This window comes from Phaseolus vulgaris, chromosome 2 (assembly GCF_000499845.2).
Source record: "Phaseolus vulgaris cultivar G19833 chromosome 2, P. vulgaris v2.0, whole genome shotgun sequence".
Taxonomy (NCBI): Eukaryota; Viridiplantae; Streptophyta; class Magnoliopsida; order Fabales; family Fabaceae; genus Phaseolus; species Phaseolus vulgaris.
Window position 1 is genome coordinate 49,003,634 of NC_023758.2, and position 12,631 is coordinate 49,016,264.

At 34.7% G+C, this 12,631-nt stretch overlaps 2 protein-coding genes across 5 annotated transcripts; both read right to left on the reverse strand.

Annotated features, from left to right (window-relative positions):
* Positions 1–163: 163 nt before the first annotated feature.
* On the reverse strand, positions 164–2,110 carry LOC137812989 (IRK-interacting protein). The gene is made up of 2 exons (XM_068615260.1): positions 1,794–2,110; positions 164–1,710 (listed from the first exon to the last, which is right to left on the reverse strand). The coding sequence occupies exons 1-2, from the start codon at positions 1,827–1,829 to the stop codon at positions 310–312; spliced, it is 1,437 nt and encodes a 478-aa protein (XP_068471361.1). The 5' UTR covers positions 1,830–2,110; the 3' UTR covers positions 164–309.
* A 3,265-nt stretch (positions 2,111–5,375) lies between these two features.
* On the reverse strand, positions 5,376–9,003 carry LOC137812991 (protein SUPPRESSOR OF FRI 4). 4 transcript variants are annotated; one of them, XM_068615264.1, is made up of 7 exons: positions 8,639–9,003; positions 8,102–8,202; positions 7,585–7,711; positions 7,037–7,446; positions 6,711–6,856; positions 6,571–6,624; positions 5,376–5,851 (listed from the first exon to the last, which is right to left on the reverse strand). In XM_068615264.1, exons 1-7 carry the CDS (start codon positions 8,830–8,832, stop codon positions 5,780–5,782), a joined length of 1,104 nt encoding a protein of 367 aa, XP_068471365.1. In that variant the 5' UTR covers positions 8,833–9,003; the 3' UTR covers positions 5,376–5,779. The 4 variants fall into 4 exon arrangements, with proteins under 4 accessions (XP_068471365.1, XP_068471363.1, XP_068471364.1 ...); XM_068615262.1 differs by having other exon boundaries at positions 5,376–6,206; XM_068615263.1 differs by having other exon boundaries at positions 6,711–6,859; positions 8,639–8,973.
* Between the last annotated feature and the right edge of the window lie 3,628 nt (positions 9,004–12,631).

Sequence of the window (12,631 nt, forward strand, 5' to 3'; positions counted from 1 at the left end):
CCAAAAGGTTAATTTTTCAGACACATGTGTTACCAAAACAAACACAAACTGATAAAAAACTCCGAATGGACCAGACACAACATAAAACAAAGGGAAACCAGAAACTGCCAAATTCTTCACTTTGACCCAAAAATCTCCATCATCAACACCAAACACCAAAAACTCACTAATAATACTAATTCAATGATAATGATGATAATATACATAATCTTTAACAGTATTGGCTGCTAACACAAAAAAAAGGAAAACTGATTTCATCCAAATTGCAGAGTTACAAAACAGAACAAACCATTGACTCTGTTGTGTGTCTCAGAGTGAAGAGGTTGGGGTTAAAGGTTTGTCTTCCTTGTTATTGTTACTGTGGTTGGTGTTGTTGTTGTTACTACTACTCAAGTACCTGCAGAGTACCTTACATTTCACTGCGCTGCCATAGACATAAAACCCTGGCGCAACCATTATCCTCACTACACTAGGGACCAACTTTGAGGCCTTGTCCCCACCCATATCCTCCATGTAAACCGAATCAAAGTTAATACCTTTGTCCACTCTGAAGAGTGGCAAACTAGGGTGCACAGAGTTTGCCAGCAAGTGCACCATCCACACGCTCTTCGAGGCTCCAAAGAAGGCCTGCAAGAGGGGTTCGGGCCAGGCCCGGTTCCACCCCAACATCGCAACGATCTCACTCATTTTCCTGTCGCAGAACCTGCTGAACTCTTCGCTGAAGTGCCTCGTTCCCTTGCTCAGCACCTCCTCCCATGTCAACCCCTGAAGCATGTTGAAGCACCGGAAACTCCCCTCGCACCGTTCCACCGGGTTCAGCACCGCGTTGCACGCGTTCTTCTGGAACCCGATGGTTTCGAAGTCCTCGAAGAACGTTCTGTTCAAGAGGGCCTCCAGGTAGAAGAGCAGGCTTCTGGGGCTCTTGGAGAAGGAGATTTTCACGTCATAGGGTTGGAGCAAAAACGAAACTTTCTCGTATACTTTGCTACCCATGTGCCTCAATTGCATTGTCAAGGAACGGGAGAGAAGCTTCACGGAGGATCTTGCTTCGGACACCGACACCAAGAAGTGCTGAATCACCGCGTCTTGGTGGAGGGTTTGGCTCTGTTTGAAGGGTGTTGGAGAAGAGACGGTGTTGGTGTTGGCGTTGGTGCATTCTTCGAGGCCTGATTTCAGGCTGTGGCAATAGAGTTCGAGCTTGTTGAGCTTCTTCTCGAGCTCCCCCATGGATTGCATGAGTCTGGAAGCTTCGAGAAGGGCTTCGTCTCGTTTCCTCGTGGCGTGGAGCAGCTTGTGAGAGAGTTCCGCCACTGCCATTTTCCACTGCTCCTCTCTTGAACCCGGAAGAGGGTCGTGCGAGGAGGACATGGGGCTCTTGCGGGTGAGTTTGGAGACGAGGGACCTGAAAATGCCATTGGGGCTGGCGAGGAGAGAGGAGGATTGCTTGGTGTGTGAGGCATTGTGGTTGGCAGTGTGATCGAAGGGAAGGATGAAGATTTTGTCTCTGGAGTGTGGCCTGCACTTGTTGCAGGAGACAGAGGCATCTTCCTCGGATTCGGATCTTTTTTTCTTGTGGGTGTTGTTGGATTTAGTGTTGTGCTTGATGAGAATAGGTGTGGGAGGGTGGTGGTGGTGGTGAGAGGGGGTGCTTCTGGTGTGCCTTATGGTGTTTTCTTCACTATAGTCGTCCAATTCACGCTCCTCTTGAATCTGCAACAAGAAAAAGGAGTTCAGAAAAATGAGAAGAATGAAGAAGAATGATGAAGAAGAGAGAAGAAGAAGAAGGCACAAACAGGAGTGAATTGAGGGGATTTGGAGGAGGAAGCCATGAGAGTTGGTGAGAGATGTGAGGGAAGTGAGTGAGTGTGGGGATGCTAAGGTGAAGAGGGTGTGGTGTGGTGGTCCATGAGAAGAAGGTAAGAAAACAATAAATAAGGGGTAATGAATGGAGTGAAGGGATTCAACTACTGGTATTTATTGAGAGTGCGGTGGATCACGAAAGCACCAACCACGTCTCTGTCTGCTTGAGAGAGATAGGATCACTGCATGTGAACATATTTATGACCTTCACTTCAGGGACTCTTCTCTTTCCACTGCTCATGCTTCTTCCTCTTTCTCTTCTCTATATCTCTCTTATATAATGCACTCTTCATTTACTTCTCAAATTCTCATTCACTTCTCATAATTCATGTGATATCACTAAATACAAAAAACAACCTCAGTAACAGTGTACCATGAAATGTAGAACAATTACAAAAACACAACATAACCATGTTCTATTCAGCTGCAACTTGCTTTCTATTTCTTTCTACCTTATTTTTTTTACCTAAAACTTACACCAATTTATGAAATTTCATAACAAAAATAATCTTTCTTCATACTGTATTATTGTATATTGGAGAAGGTTGTGAAATATTAATTTTTTTCTCTTATTTTGAGTCGAGCAAATCGTGCTTCTACTTTTTTATTTTTCTCATTCTTTTGTACTTCCCCTTTGGTACGAAACAACAGCACATAAAAGATGGGATAGTTAAGATTGTTGGTGGTGAATTGTGTACAGATATTTTCACTTTCGATTCCCTTCTATTTTTTTTTTTGTACACAGTTTTTTATATCTATTTATTGTATTTCTGCCTTCTCTCACAGAAAGGAGAAAAACATGTCTGTCCCAATAGAGACAAGTGACAAGCACCATTAGAAGGCAAGGGTAGAGACTAAGCACTGTAGCCAAAACCCAACCAATTTCAAATCCCAAGACTTCACCCTTTTGGTTTCAACAGTGCTTGCAAACCATCCCAAACAGCTTCAATAAAAAATGGTAACAGTGTGGCAGAGCACCAAGATTGGATGCCATTGCCATATCATGGGAGAATTTTTTGTACTTTTACAACACTTGTTTTTTTGGTAACCATTCATCACATGAGTTGTGAATATGAACTTCTCTTCTGACAAAAACTAACATCACAAGCACAGTCACGTCCCTTGATAATTTTTACATAGAAAGTTTGAGCTTTTTTTATTTAATTAATCAGATAATTACTTGCCCATAAGGAATGAAAAAGAAAATGTGAGTGTAATCATACTAAACTCAATTATGAAAGTCAGAGCCATTGCTACTGTAAATGGGATCTTACTTGTACATTCTGATAAAAGTTTTATCAGGAAAAGCTTTGCAAGGACTCTATGTAGCTAATCTACATTACTGAGATATATTGTAAGCAACATCTAGCTAGGTATTCGTGATGAATCACTCACTGCATATATATTCCTAATTGAATAATTACCCTACTATTAAGGATGAGGATGAAAGTGATGGTTAGGATTTAGGAGTAATGTGTAGATACTAAAAGAGAAACTTGTTGAAGTTGTGAACATATAAGACTTTTCCCCTTGTGGTGGTAATATATATAAAGTATTTTATTTGGATGTGATAGAGTGAAGGGGAAATTCCAAAGTTAAGGCATATTATAGGTTCATAGGTTCACAAAAGCTACTTTCAACTGAAAAAAAAGGTAATAAAAACCAAAGAAAAGTGGCATTAAGTTCATAACTGTGACTTCGGTGTGTCGTTTTTACAAGAGGATAGACAACTGTGCATGAAAGCAATAGATTCTGTCGTGACCCCTTATCACCACCAATTGTTATGCCCATTGGGACTACTTCAAATTCTATGTAAACAAATCTAACCCCTCACTTTTTTTTTGGATTTTTATATTTTATACTCAATCAGCTTTTACACAGCTGTATTTGTTCTAAATATCTATACAAAGTTGTATCCTTTCATTTTAGCTTTGGCTATTAGGCAAAAAATGGACCAGTTGCTCTAGCTTTCTGATATGCACAGTGCAATTTTCTATTTTATATCATATACAACATTGTTTGAAAGTAAACCATGGTTTGTTTTCCCATTGGTTAGTTTGTTTGCCTCACCACAAAACTCCCCACATTCTGAAATCTTGATTAAGGACTTTCTTTTGATTGTTGTGAAACCCTGAAAACTTTCGTCAAAGAAATCTGTGGCAAAGACAAAAACCGACATTCCTTTTTTGCATATTTTTCTCCAATGATGTGTAAGATGGTTTAAGAATCGTCATTATCAGCAGTCTTTTTCCTTTTCCTTGTATTAGACTTATGATACACTGAGTCACAATATTAGTGGTATTTGATGCATCATGATTCATGACAGCATCTTCAGAATTTCAAACATTATACATTGAAAAGTGTACTATAGTAAAGTTTGAATTATTGTACCAGATATTGAAACGGATACAACTCTAATAGTGATAAGACACAGACATAGAGATATGTATAATTTTTAAAATGTAGGACATGTGGACACAAATCTATATATTATAAATTATATAAATTGAGAATAAAGATTTATGTGCATAAGTATATTTCAATTTTTTTTAGCAGAAAGATATTTCTCATGGCTGGTTTAAAATAATTTGTTTCTTATATTTGTAATCATAATCAAAATTTATACAATAAATTTGAATTTTTAGAAAATTAATGTATTTTTCTTTTTTAAAATTATGTTAGAATTGTCAAAAATTCAATAAATATTTTTTGAATTGAACACTTTATTGATAATATCCTACAAATGTCGATATCTGACATACATGTGTCAGATACGGATACACCATAGATACGGATACACCATTTAAAAGAAACCCAAACAAGTCTCCTCCTTATGGGTGCATTGACCTGCACCAACAAGCACACAACGGAAAATCGTGACTGGGCAGCTTATGTTTCAGTAGCATCCAAAATTCTCAAATTTGACTTTTTAATTTTATTTGTCTTTCCTATGGCTATTTTGTGCAGAGGAAGAGCCCCACCTATGGGACCATTTCAGAAATCAATTCCATCTACTCTGAACCGGGGAAGTTGAGACTACTGGCCATGCAATGTAACTTTAATTTAATTTAGATGGAAAGAGAATAGTAGGCACAGTTTTTGTAAGACCTCTTTTTTAAATCAGTGACATTGATTTCAATACAATTTTTTTAAATCGTTCCATGCTGATCAAAACTATTCTCAACTAAGAACAGAGTCACTTCATACAACAAGATTTTATAGATTAACAAGAGTTCAACAATAGCCAGTGGTTTCGAGAATTGATTACAAGAATAAAATACTGAGCTAGATAGTTTTATAAGAGTAAATTTGGATATGAAAATACCGTATGCTAAAATATCAGGAACATGGTCTACCTTGTTTGAGCACCAAATGAAGTCAAATACATGGAAATCTGTCTTTCTTTTTCCACTAAAGAACGCGTTTTGTTGAATTCATATGATTTGTATAAAAAATGGGTTTTTCTCTACTTCGTGATTGTTTCTTTTAAACACAAATGCAGAAAGAAAAACTAATTTCGAAGCATATAACCAATAACCAATAATTACCGTCAATTTTCCACCCGACACATACATGTAATCTAGATTACACCAAATATGTAGTACTCTTTTAAGTATCACGTCCTAAAGGTTGACTACAAATATCAAAGGGAGAAAAGGGTGTGAAATAAGAAACAAACAAAAGTTTAGCAACTTCCTAAGAAGTTGGAAATCACAACAATTTCAATCTTTTTTCCTTTGATTCCACCATGCAGTAGGGCCCATTCCCCTTTTTGGCAAAAGAATCGCACCAATAACAGTATAAGTTGCTGGACCTTAAGTAAAGGAATCTTGAACACACGCTTTCGAGCTTGTTAAAATGCCGTTTTGAGCCCATATCACTGAAGAAATTTGACAAGAATTTACGCATCAGGATTGACCTAAAATGCCATCCGACCAGCCAGCCTGCTTTCAAGTATCCTCTTATCGATGGCTGCGTCAATGGAGCTCATCTGAAAAAAAAAATGATAATGATGATCAGCATGTAATCATAGACCCCAAATACAACAATAAACCGAATATTCTATAGCATGGTCCTATGCAAGAGATCCAAACTCTGCGAAAGAAGCTGACCTGTGCCAAGTCTGAATTCACTTGTTCCATAAAATAAATTGTAATGATGCTACGAATGGGCAAAAATCTGATGGGTAAGACCATTTTCCACCCAAAACCCCAAACTTAAGAATCAAGCAGGGAGGAGAAAGAATAACATTGGCGAAACCAAACCCAATAAATCATATATACATACTCTTTTATGGTGTACAAATGCTGGGATGAAAGATCACGAAGTTGGTTGTTTGCAGCAAGCTTCACAAATTATGTTGTGGTAATTATAATTGACTACCAAAAGAAAATAATACAGTACCTATTTGAATCTTTAGATGCCCACAAAAATTGGAGCATAGCTTGCATTGCAGCCATAGAGGCCATTCAAAATAAAATAGCATGCACTACCCATTTAGTTTGGAAACAAGCAAGGAGTGTTAAAATGATCCTATTTACTTTGCCATTTATTTTACTTTTAAAAAGGATTATAAATTTATTCAGAATGTACCTTTTTAAATAGGAAACAATGTGTAAACAACTGAATCTGAAAATAGGAAGCATAAAGCCTACTCATCTGGTTAGATGCGAAAGCAACTCCATCTATTACAGAGGTAGTATGACTTACCTGGCTACTTTCATCATGCACCTGATATTTTGGCAAAGACATTCTTCTTTCCTCCTACAGTAACCCAACATCACAAAATTACCAACCAAGACACAATATGAAAATAAAACACAACAGATTTTATCAAGTACAAAGCTCACCATGGACATTGCCTCGTCATCCCAAACTAAGTAGACTTCGTTGGTGGCAGGTTGAGAAGCAGGAGCTTTGTTTGCAATTACTGGGGGAGGCCCAATTGAAGGACCACCAGTATTTGGACCAGAAGCATAAGAGTGTGAATTACTTGCTGCTACACATATAAGAACAAAGAGTGAGAAGGAAATGAAAATCACTAGAATGGATTAATCTCAAGAGAGAAAAACTAAAATTCAGTGATTGGTGTGCCGATCTTATAAAAAACACTCCTGCAGTTCTTAATCATGGTATCCGTCATAACTGTTCAAAGGAGAGAAAATATAAAGGTTACCTGGAACTCCTATAGCCTGGTAACTGTTTGTTACTGAAGAGTGGGTACTCAAATGTGTATCAACAGGGACATTGGCAGACATCACTGGAGTAACTGATGGAACACTTGAGGGAAGAGGTGGGGCAGAATATGAACTTTGAGTCGTTGTATGGTTGTTTCCAACAACAGGGAATAAAGGTTGTGAAACTGGGACAGGTGCAGATGTAAGCAATCCAGGAGGAGCAATCTGTGTTTGCATTGCTGCCGGAGCAGTTGCTGGCATTGGAGGCCTGACATTCTGCAAAGGAAATAATGGCTGCTGAGTGTATGGGGCAGGAGGAGGAACTGAAACAGCTGGAGGTTGTGAAAACCATGGCTGTCGAGGTGGAACCACCCAAGCATTCGGTGGCAAGGGTACAGCTGGATTATAACTATAGCAAGAAGTAAAGCATGTCAGCAATTTTTGAGCCACTCAAAATTTGAAGTAAAATATGTAAGATTTACAACTTCCTCCTTGCATTAAAGAGGCTGAAAACAAATAGAGGCATTAACATAAAGTAGTAACATACACGGGTGGAAGTGTAGGTAAGACTGATCGCGGAGGATATCCTGTACCCAAAGGAGGTGGCCTCATTCCACCTACAAGCTGACTTTGTGAAATATCAACCTTGGCTGCCTTTGATGGAACATCATCATCTGCAATAAAAACAAAATACACACAATGGTGAGAAAGGAAACTAAACTTTAATGTTTCATCTTGCCAACACTAACAGTATTCATAGAATGTTGTGGCTTGAGTCTCGGAAAAATACTCTTATGACAGCAAACACCATCAAGAAACAGAGATACATACAGCAGTCACAATACATATCTAGTGTGATCATACAGCAAACTAAGCAAAGCGTCCTATCATACAAAAAGGATTAAAGTGGAAAAATAACACCCAACTCCTCCCGCAAACACACAAGGACTTGAGATAATTAGTAGCTAACAAGTTGTATCGTAAGCCAGTTATGAATGAAAAACAAAAAGCAAAAACAATCTTATGCTTATGAAGTTATGTCAGAAGCCATCAGACAATATTACCTTCTTCACCATAATGTGCAGCCAAGATATCTGGTGGAATCCCTTGCATTCCATATATTTCAATATCCGTACTCTCTCTGCCAGGTTTTGCATTGGGCACCCTGAGATAAAATAGAAAAGGAAAAACCTCAACAACAAATAAAAGTAAGCAGAATAGCAATTTGTTGTGAAAACGCATAAAATTTACCAAGAACCAGATTTCAAGAAGCAAATTCACTTGGCTAAGTACCCCCTCACACCACCAAAAAGCTATTCAGGGATAGATCATCAGCATTCAGTCGAAATCAAATCACACAGCCTATCAATCCCTCACATTCCTTAAAGTAATCACAACCATAACATCTACTAGATTTCTAGCACCGCATACGATGTGTTAATAATAACAACAATAATAAGGCGATTCTTAGGGGCACAAATTACATGAACTCTTTTGCTTCCTTTAAATGTGATTTACCCAATTATAACAAAAAATGCAAAACGGGAAACAAAACCCTAAACAAGGAACAAAAAAAAAAAGAGAGGAAAACAGGGTTGTACTTGGTGACGGATTCCTTGTGGACCTGGAGGACGTGGATGGCCATGCCGCTGGCGGTTGAGAGCTTCTTGTGGCAGACGTGGCACTTGAAGTGCTTCGCTTTCTGATGCTGCACCAAGATCTTCTCGTCGTCGAATTCACGATCGCAGTAGTAACACCACACCTTGGAGGAAACCCTCTTCTTCTTCTTCCCCATGATCACTCGAGAATTGGGTCTGTGGCGAAGGTTGGAGTCCGAGGTCTGTGCCCTGCAATAGCAGAGGAAGAGGAAGAAGAAGCTAGGGCACGGATTCAGAAGCTTGCAGATTCAATCGCAAGCCCAATATGAAGAAAGACCAATATTTAAGGTTTGTGATGAAATTGAATCAAGTGCTCACGTAAGAAACAGTACAAATCAATGGTGTCTGTGTTGCATAGGCCCAAGGGCAAGGTAGTCCAAAATTAATGTGGGTGTTTCTCTCTGCACCTCCAACAAATGGCTTCCTGCACCCATCATTCTATGAAAAGACTATTTTACCCCTTCTAAAAATGACTTCTGAATTACACATTTCAGAATATTTTCGGAAAAACTTTTCCATTTCAAATTTATCATTATGGAAATTAAAAAAAAATTCTGTAAATAATATTTCATAACGGTTTTTTTTCTTTTGGATTTCCTATTCTGGAAACACACATTTACTTACTTAACCCTATTCTGGAAACATATTTTCTTATAGAACCCCTATTCAAGAAACACCCAAAATTATTAGGATAGTTCTGGTATTTCAAAAGTATGTAGGGGTGCAGGAAGAAAAATGAAAAGGTGCTGGAGAAAATACCCAATTAATGTTGGTGAATTCATTGATGGCGGTTTCTTCCTCACCTCCTAAACTAAGGCCCAATAACTTCCAAGTTTATTTAATAATACATATTAAAATATAAGACAAGTATAATATGAGAGACAACTGTTTAAAATAAATTGAAAACAATGAACAATTCAGATAAAATAATATTAAATATATTATAGTATTTTTAAATATTAGCTAAAATAATATCATTTACATAATTATAAACTTATTTGGATTGTCACTCTTTTGCTTTATATATTTTATTTTATTTTGTTGATAAAAAACAATTTAAGAAAGTTAACTAAATTAATTGAAAATAATAAATATAGCATTAAATTGTATTGTCACTGTAATATTTGTTGAGTTAAAATATTCAAGTGAGATTTTTAATATTCTTAAATAAGATTAAGGGAGATACATTCTTATTTTATTTTTTTTCTTCACATAATTATTATATTTGTTTTTCTTCACATAATTATTATATTTGTTAACAAAGTTGTGTCAATTAATTAAAAATATTTTAGAAAAATTATTAATGCATTATTCAACTGCATCCTGTAAAAAAAATGACAAATCTTTTGAAAAACTAATTATAGATATGGATAGAGAGGATATTATTTAAGGAGCTATATCAAATATAAGAAATTTCTCCATAAAAATTAAAAAGAAAACATTAATTTTTCTAAAGTTTGAGACAAATCCTACTTAACAACTATTTAGTTTTAATATGTTTAGTTCTCTAAAAGATTAAATAATAAATTTTATATTTTATCTTTTATAAGTTTATAAGGAATAAAAATTATTTGAATAAAAAAAATTATCAATCAATATTTTATTAGTTTTTTTCTATTTTCTTTCATCTTCTAAAAGATAAATAATATTTGATATATTGCAAAAATGTAATAACCATTTTTTCTATTACCTCATATTTAATTCAATTTTTTTACAAAATATTTGGTTACATCAAAATAAAATATTATATTAAACAATAGATACATATTTTAAAGTCCATATTAGTTTTGAGTTTTTTTATAATATTTTTGTAAAAATAAGATTGTAATTGTTAAATGTTATTTTTTTAACGTCATTATTCATGGTTTTTTTATTGATACTGATTAAAAAAAATTGGTGAACTAAGCTAACATTGAAAACAAACTTCTAGTCACAATTGATGAAAGTTGTTTTAGTCAACATTAGAAATAAAATCTTAACTAATTTTTTTTAAAAAAAAAACATTATTGACATGGATTGGAAAACAAATCTTATCAAATATAAAGTAAATTATTTTGATAAATGTACATTGTAATAACTTGTCTCACATAATTAAAAAATTTGGATAACATTAATAAAAAAAAGTCTGTTAAGTAAAAAAACTGAATAACATTAATAATAATAAAAAGTCTGTGAATTAAGAAGGTAACATTGAATTCATTATCCTTCAAATCTCATTGGTATCATTCATGAATAAAATGAATAAAGTATAATTAACTTTAACTCAAAATATTATAGTTGTGGTGGATTGTAAAAACTAATGTTTCACAAATGTGGATGTTAACAAATAGAATTTTGATTAACATTGAATTTATATTTATATTGAAAAGAAAATTAATAATTACTTTATAAATTTTTATTAATAATAAAAATTATTTTAGCTATCAATAATATATTTTTAAAATTAATTAGAATTTGATAAATTTTTTTTGAGATAATAAATGTAATAGTAAATGATGACATGTTGATAAAGGAAAAAAAAGGAAAAAAGTGCATTGATATCTGTATTCAATTTGGGGCTATATGTAAGTATTATGGTTTACAGCTACAGTGAATTATTTGTAACCTAATGATATTGTTGTGTCCTTAATAGTTTCCATCATAAAAGATATGAACATCATTCTTTAACTTTCGGCACAAACCCACCATAATCTTATTCCACCTTATCAATAATCATCACCTAGATTTGATCTTCCATTTGAAATTTAAAAGGGTAAAAACATATAAAAACCTTAAAATTTCAGTAAACTTGTGACATAACAGGGACCTAAAATAGTAAGCACAGAGAGTATAAGATACAGTGTTTTCTCTGATATGACAGAACATTTTCTGATCTTAGTTTTCAAGGTGAAGACAATTTATCATAGTTTAATAATTTAATGAGTTGATTAGTGAGTACAGTTTTAACAGGAACCATCACGTGATTCTTAGACATGATGAAGGATAGTGCAAATTCTTTGTCAAATAAATACTGATTAGAAACCTATAACCAAGCTACAGCATGACATAAAAGCTAATTATTTCTTTTCTAAGCCCTTCATTTTTGTGTGGTATCTCTTTCTGATTCGTCCAAAAAGGAAATTGCTTCTGAAATGATATTCTTAGAGGTAGATTGAATTGATTCTGAAACTATTTGGTTGATGAGAAACAAGACACTGTAGTATTATGTAAGAGAGAGGTTGAATGTTGTTGGTGAAAAAATGCTTAATGTGCAGTGCTGACAATTAATGATCATATGAAAATGTGTTTTTATTGCTTTCATAAGCCAATCAACCACATAGAAATAGCAAGCTGAGATTAAGCATTAATAACAAAAATTACTTATTCAGGAAAATTTATTCTTTTGTTTTGCATAACCCAAGATGTGGTCCAAAACAGGCAGAGAGTGAAAGAAAAGTTTAAGAATCATTTTAATCTGTCTCCTAGCTTTTGTTCATTACCTCTTTCAAATCCCATTTTCTCATGTATTTTGCATATTTCAAGGTCATTCTTACTCTCTAAGTGGCCTTTTGGAAACTTTTCACAGATATATATGGTTATAAAGTAATAAAATTTTGGTGACAAATTCTTTGGTTTGAAGGAGAACACACCATCATATGGGTCAAGGGTCATTTTTTTGGAACTAACATGGGTCATTTTATTGTAAGACAAAGAGGTTTAGTCTAATACACTCATGAAAGGGGAAAAAATACCAAAGAAAAGATGGTTGTAATATCTTGTTGTTTGCATCACAAATGAGATCTATCATAGATACCAAGTTTTAGCTTCCTTCAAACATACTATAGACAGACTCATTTGCTGTCATTTTACTAATTCTGCATAATAGAAAATAAGAAAGATATTTAACTAAAATTATTGATACTAATTTTTCTTCCAGAAGTTTTTCTTGATACAGAC